This window comes from Prunus dulcis, chromosome 1, assembly GCF_902201215.1.
Source record: "Prunus dulcis chromosome 1, ALMONDv2, whole genome shotgun sequence".
Classification (NCBI taxonomy): Eukaryota; Viridiplantae; Streptophyta; class Magnoliopsida; order Rosales; family Rosaceae; genus Prunus; species Prunus dulcis.
This window is the reverse complement of record NC_047650.1, coordinates 14,652,968-14,660,372: the sequence shown is the minus strand read 5'-3', so window position 1 is coordinate 14,660,372 and position 7,405 is coordinate 14,652,968. Positions and strand designations below refer to the sequence as shown.

The following is a 7,405-nucleotide window of genomic DNA, read 5'->3' as shown; positions in this document are numbered from 1 at the left end:
CAAACACAAATGCTTTGAGGTTTTTTTTTTTTTTTTGGATGTTGTTTCTTGGAAATTATTGTTCAATGCACAATTTCAACACAAAACTCTTATCATTGATATGTTTACAAGCTTATCAACAAAACATGTATTTGTTTCTTAAACGAACCAAGCTCGATTTGTCTTGTTCCTTTTATGAGCAAATTCGATTCAAATTCAATGTGAACTCGAGCTTTCTAAAGCCAGCTTACACCCTTGTATGTTAGTATTAATTGTTTTTTTTGGGTTACATTGGGAGGAAAAAAACTCCTTGGGGTTTCAAATCTAGGTGTCAAGCAGGAGGGAAGGGGGAAGCCGCCACTATAGTACCTACTTAAGAAACTCATCAGTGACTTGTGAAGAAGTAAATATATTGTGTTTTTTTGATTTTTGATTTTTTTTTATACTTTTGATTATTTAATTTGGACAATTTAGAATAGATGTTTCTTATGTATAATGTTTAGACAATAAACTTGTTGTAACATATAAATTTTTAAAATGATTTTTTTTCAAATTATAGATGAACCTGTCGTGTCACGTTTGTCTTTGCAATTCTTCACATGTTAGTTTAATGGGTGAGCTAATTTTTACTCTACGAAACAAATCTGCAAAAATGTAACATGTTGCCAAATATAGTTATAGAATGATGGTGTAATATGTGCTAAAAGTTTTTCTTTTCTTTTCATAGAATGTCAAGTAACTGAATACGGCTCTCACTGTTGACTAAAAAATTAAGAAAGCATATGAATTCCTAAAAAAATACTGTCTTTTTTTAATTCATGAAATTGTAAATGCAATCTCTAAAAAAGTATTGGCCTTTGTGACTGACGACCTTCAGGCCTTGGATATGGTTGAAACGAGTTGAGATCTTCTATTCTATACCAATATTTTATTTCTCCTCTCTGCCCCTTATGTATTTGAATGATATGTGTCCCAATTTATTATTAAAGAAACACTATATTTTTTAATTCATGTTGTTGTATTAATCAAAAAACAGATCTGGCTGAATGTTCCCCTCCTCCATCGTTCTCCCCCTCTCCCATCGTCCCTTCCTTACCAATGGCAAGGGTAAAAACGGAACTACAAAATATGGTGTTTCTTTAATAATAAATTGGGACATGTGTCACTCAAACACATAGGGGATAGAGAGGAGACAGAGAAATTGGGTACAAAAGATTTCAACTCGGTCAACCCAAAGTCAAGACACCGCAAGGACCAATTAGTAATTGTTTAAGGAAAAACTAGAGTCCAAACGTAATTGTTGAAACGTTTGTAGACATATTTGAATTACATAAAATATTGGGGTCCAAATTGTAAACAATAACTTTTCTAAACCTAGCCGCACGCACCATCTCATTCACAGCTGCAGCAAATTCGACTTGCTTCTTCTCTTCTCTCCCTCCCTCCACAATCTTTCGCTTCTCGTCTAAATTTCCTCTTGTTGTTAGTTTTCTCCGTCTTCTGAGTTTTGTAACAGTGGATTAATAAAGATTTGGTACTATGTCGGCAACGGGTTCTCACACCAACAAGACGTCGCAGAAAAAGGATCGTCCTCAAATAATTAAATTGAATAAAGCTTTGGAACTGGTATGATAATTTAATCCTCCACCACAATGTTGCTGCCTTGTTTGTGCTTCAGAATTGAAAATTTACCTATGTGCAGGCTAAAAAATGGGTTAATGACATGACTGAACCAGCAGAAGATGAGCATTTTGAAATACAGAGTCGACCTGCTAGGCAAGTTTTTTTTTATATAAATTTTTTTTAAAATTTTGGGGTGAAGGGAGTGTAATTATCTTGATTGGTTTTCTCAGGCTTGGACTAGGTGCTAAAGTTCCCCGGCCATCCAAATTTGTACCTTCAGATGATCCCCTTGAAAGGAAATTACACTACAAATTGGATGCTGGAAGAAGAGCTGCTGCCAAATTTGCCGAGGAGTCCGCCGCCGCATCCGCTGCTAGCGATGATGACGACGATGAAGATTTAGACAGCAGAACCAAAGCGTTTGAGAAGAAAAGACCTGCAGCTCCGGTGACACCATCGTTAGGGGGAAAGAAAAGGAAGAAAGTTAACCATAACACCCTTGTCAGAAGTTAATTTTAGAGATTGGGTTCTGTTGTTCTGGTAACTTCGTACAATTTCTTTATCTGTAATTATAGATGTTCAGTCAAGAAATCAAAGCTTGTGGATTCAGAGTATTTGCAAACCGTATCCATTAAGGATGTTTCATGCGACAACTGTTGCCCAGGATGCCGTGGGAGCCATAGTTTTTCGATGTGGCAGATTCTATGCACTATCTACATGATTTCAGTTGACAAAGTTGCAAAGCCAATTCATCTTGGATCCAGGATACTCCAGGATAGCTAAAGAAGATCTCCTCCTTATTGGTGAAATGTTGTTTCTCAACCTCTGGATGCACATATATGACTTGCTTTCCAACTGCCTCAACCAGAAGGTGGGTTGGTTTTCGGCATGGACAATAAGCCAGATTGTGTTTCACAAGTTCAAAATGCTATCTTTTTCATTTGACTCGGCCATAACTAAAGCATTTTCACTTTTGGGACTTCCATCTACATAGCTTAATATGGTATCTTCCATCAATTCTTGGAGAATGGCGTCACCCATGTCAACACCAATGGTCTCAATATCAAATCGAAGGTCCATCCACGTTCCAGTTCTTGACATGTCTTCTGTGACAATCTGGTCCGAAGTACGAGGGAATGGAAGCGGAAGGAGATGCCAATAAACTCATGTCCAGACCTCGTGTATAGCAGTTTTCAGGTATGGTACTGGCCTGTAGTGGTTGTATTGACAGCTCTACTGCAAATCAGTCAATGAGTTAACATTAACGAAGAAGTGCTATGAAAAAAAAAGGAATTCCAAGTCAATTTGTATTATAATGAACCATACCTCGTTGAGAAATGGTTTTTGAAGTCATCATCTTTGAATAGTGGCTCAAGAACTGAAACAGGGCTTGGCCGCTCTGCTATATTAATAGCACTTTCTAAATTCTTAAAATGCTTGGTGGTTGAAGAGCTGGAAAGGGATGCTAATGAAGAAGATTGCACTGGCTTCTCTTCATTTTCTTTTTCAATCTCTATATCACCTGCAGAAATTTTGTAAACGCTAACTAAATATCAAAGAATTTAAAAACAAGCGCAGGGACTTATCAATATGCTTGTCATTGAATATTGAACAGATGAAAGAATCGAAACCTTCAGGATTCATCTCATCGACCATGGTAGGATTGGTTTCTTCTACTTCATCATCATCAACCAGGTTTTCTGAGATAATTGGTATTGAGTTAGGAGGCTGTATTTCAGAATCAGGGTTGCTGTCAGAAACAGATGGCAGACTCTCTAAGTTGGGTGCTACCTGACCGATAGGGCTGGCATTTTTCTCTTGCTCAGGAGACCATGTATTCTCATTGGCCTTCCAAACTTTGTCATAGGCAGATAATCTCATCTGTCAGTAACAAAGCCATGCTCCAAGTCCTTTCCAGAACTGCCAAAAGGAGAAATGTTGTACTCAGGAAGAGAGAATCCTTCCCAAGGATTCATTTTGGCTTCAATGTGGATGTTAGATACCGCCTGGAGGCCCAGGATTCAGAATGACAATTCTCTTTGAAGTTTCAGAATTCTCATTTGCCTTCGTTGGTTTTTTTTCTTTCTCCTGAGGCTTGATCTTTATGACAAGCTCCTCAGATTGCTTTAGATCACCAAGCTTCTGTTCTGACAACTTAGACTCTGCAAAGGACTTGGATTCTTCGTCTTTCTCTATCTGAGCATCCTGCAAGTTTTGGACATATTTTGGCAACAGTGAGTTTGCATCTCGCAAAAGTTTAAAAAACAATTCCTCATCTGAACTTAAGACCTCAAGTGCATCCATTAGTTCTCTGAAGTGGTAAATTTTATCTTCTGTGAGATGTTTCCCATCAGTAAACTTCTGATTCATGATTCCTTGATTGCCACACATAACTCTTCAGAATCAGAGCGCTTGTAGTTTGATTTTGCAGGAGCTTCACCATTCATATGAGCGGCTTTTCTTGCTGAGTCTTTGTTTTTTTTTGTGGTCCTTTCTGATCTGGCTTGAATCAGACTGTTTAGTTTCTACTTCATCATTGCTCACTTTGACATTTCTTCTTCCATGAGTTTCTTCACACTAGGCTTGCAAACAAGCATCGGCTGTCACTATTGCTCTTAGGACAGCTAATAAAATATGTCCTGATAATTCGCAACACCCAATTTTACCAGTTCATATATTTTAGATATGTACGTTCTAATTTTCATTCGACGTAGAAAAAGCAACATAACGTAACCAAATCAAAATGATCTGGAATACTTTATCTAAAACGCAATAGAATTCCCAATGTTTAAACTCCAAAGCTCAACCACTCATCTAGCTCCAATCAGTTCACTGCCCATAAATAAATAAATAAAAGGCCAAACGCCAAACCAGAGTACTAACACAACCAAATCTGCTATTCAACCTACAAATTTTCACAGCGCCCTGAAATCCAGCTATATTCCCAACGGCACTAAATAAAAATTGGCACACCAAATCATCGAATCTGACATCAAAGCACCATAAATTGAAGCAGGAGACAAGGCTAGGGTTTTGAACAAAATACCAATTTTCAGGCAGGAGAGCTAAAGCTTTGAATTGGGTTTTCAGCTGCAAGTGAGGCTTGGGTTTTCTATGGAAATGGTGTCAAAAAGGCGAACACTTTCGGACAAAATTGGTGGCAAGTCTGGAGTAATTACTTCAGTGGGCAAGGTTCTAGTTCGAGTCCTAAAAAACTATCTTAACAAAAAAAAAAAATGGAGTTATTGATCTCATTTCCGAGTAAAATTGGTAGGGGAAATTATGGGTGGCATATGCAAATTCGAACGCATTCCTTACAATTTAATGTCATTTTTCCATGGTAATTATATATTTTTTTAAAGACTAGTTGATCGGTGATCCGATAAGTGAGTTATTCGATTTGATAAGTGAGTTGTTAAATACCAAAACCCTTACGAAACTATCAAACTTAAAAAAGAGAAGGGGGATTATATAATGCTACTCTTACCACATTTATATACCACATCCTTATACCATCTTATGTGACAGCTGAGGTGGACAGCCACATCAATTAAAATTATTTGATATTTTCTTTTCTTTTCTGATTTATACTAGTATTTGTTTTTCTAATTGTCTTAATTAAAATACACTTCATTGATTTAATTGATGTGGTATATAATATGGACATGCCACATCATGTGGTATAGAAATGTGGGATAAAAATGTGGTAAGTGTAGCATTACTCTAAGTTAAGGAATGAGGTTCATGAGGGCAATTTAGAAAGAAAAATGAGGTGTAGTGAGTAATTTTAAATTTTACTAAAAATTTTAGTGGGATATAAAAAGAATGTGGGTGCAAAGAGCAAATTTTAGGGTGCCAATAAAATCTTCCTAATAAAAAAATTATCTTCTTTAGACCATTCACAATGGACTCCCTAAACCACCTCTTTAGTTAAAATTTAGGGAGAATGTTCACCCGTTTTTGGTTTGATCCTGTGAAGGTAAGGTGAAGTTCCCTATTGACTCGAAAACCATTGACTGGTCAACAAGCCAACTCTCTTTTTGGGTATGAGCGTGCCACTGCTAGTAATAAAAAACCTCTAGCAGACTTTAAAAATAGATAACTTGCGCCCCAAGTTACTGATTTTGAACAAGCAATTGTGAATTTGGGTAAGGAATATCTCCCAAGTAAGTTCTTTTCCTGCCTCAGGCTGGCGAGGACTTTCACAATTTTTCACAGTACAAAAACTGGTAGTCCTGACCATAATAAATGATAAGAAAATAAACTGTTTTAGGCAGAATTGCCTATTACAAAGCTTAGAAAGATAAAGACCAACTCCAAGAAAGACCAAAAAAAAAAAAAAAAAAAAAAAAAAAAAACTTTGGACTTCAATTTCTGCCTGGATAGCTGCTTTTGATATGGACTGGACTGGGTGTATCTGTACTGCATTTGGACCATCAACACCTTCAACTGACAAGTTTCAGTTGTAGATCGATACCAACGTTCGAGTTTGGCAGAGCTTTAATCTATTTCAAGCCCTGGAAGGCTTTTGAACGGGCAGAATTGGAGCCTCTTCAGTCTGAAAGGGGCAGAAGTGGCTGGATTTAACGATTACTGAGCTGGAGCTGCACTATAATACCTGTTCTGCTTGATCAGGGCTTTCCATAAATTTGTTGAGGTTTTCATGTTGTGAGAACCCAAACTCTGCTTGACTTGGCCTTGTGCTGAACCAAATTTGTAACAAGAGAAATCTCGCTTTGTAAAACTACTTCTTTGAACTGAACCGAAACCAAAGATTTGAATTATAGCTGACTTGTTTCTTGTGGCTCAATGAGCTTTGGTTGCTTCAATGTTTGAAGGTTTTAAGATCAGTGGATCTTTTTGAGTTTGTTAATTGTGACTTTGACAGTTTTTGTCTTGATTGATCTTTTGGGTGTGGTGCTCTGTTCACCTCCTCTTATATTTTATAGGAAATGCTGGAGTGGGGTTCCAAATCTTTTTAATAATGGGTGGCAAATTTTTCAAAAGAAAGATCTTTTATTTTAAATGCCACAAAAAAAGGGGCAGTTTATCTATTCTGACAAAGAAAAAGTCATCAATAGTCAGTTCCTATGGTTATCACTTCCCTGCTTTTCCTAAAAGAAAATCTAATCCCTGCTTATTCTCTAACTGCCCTTTGGAAGAATGCAATCTACCACGATGGTCAGTTTGCTTTTTCATGATGAACAACTCCCTTGCTCCCTACTTATCTTTAAAAACGTAGTATGCTTATCTCTTGGAAATGCCACCTGCTTTGGTGCGGAATTTCTCTGTATATAAAAAGGGATTTTAATCTTCCTTTTGGCTGCGAAAATGGAGAGGTCTTCCTGTAAGACCATTCTTCATTAACTCCCTATCACTTCTTATGTTTCAGTTGAGAATTTTGACTTTTTCAAAGTTAGGAAGTCACGTGGGGGCTCTTTTGAGAAGAAATCTGCTGACTTGCCTTTTTTGGGGTAGGGATCAAATGGTGAGATCTTCTCAAAAGTTGGGTTTTTATCCAAAACTATGTGTATTAGTTCTTTGATTGCAAAATAATAGGATTTTATTCTTTTCAGATCATGGCTATATTTGTAATTTGTTCAAAAAAGGTCTGGGCTTTCCTAGTGTCTTGATTTTTCTTCTGATTCCTGTAAGTGAAAGCTTAAATGTTAGTTCATGGGCCTTTTGATAAAAGTGGGCCGCCGTACAGAGTTTTGGCCCAAACATAAGGTGAACTTTGGTGGCTGCAAAAAATGGCATGGGTTTCTTCAATTTTGGGCTGGGCGTGCAGAAATTAGGCCCA

General features: G+C 37.1%; 1 protein-coding gene across 1 annotated transcript; it reads left to right on the top strand.

Annotated features, from left to right (window-relative positions):
- Nucleotides 1-1,376: 1,376 nt before the first annotated feature.
- On the top strand, nt 1,377-2,207 carry LOC117616681. Its single transcript, XM_034346069.1, has 3 exons — nt 1,377-1,605; nt 1,682-1,755; nt 1,833-2,207. Exons 1-3 carry the CDS (start codon nt 1,519-1,521, stop codon nt 2,113-2,115), a joined length of 444 nt encoding a protein of 147 aa, XP_034201960.1. The 5' UTR covers nt 1,377-1,518; the 3' UTR covers nt 2,116-2,207.
- Nucleotides 2,208-7,405: the final 5,198 nt, after the last annotated feature.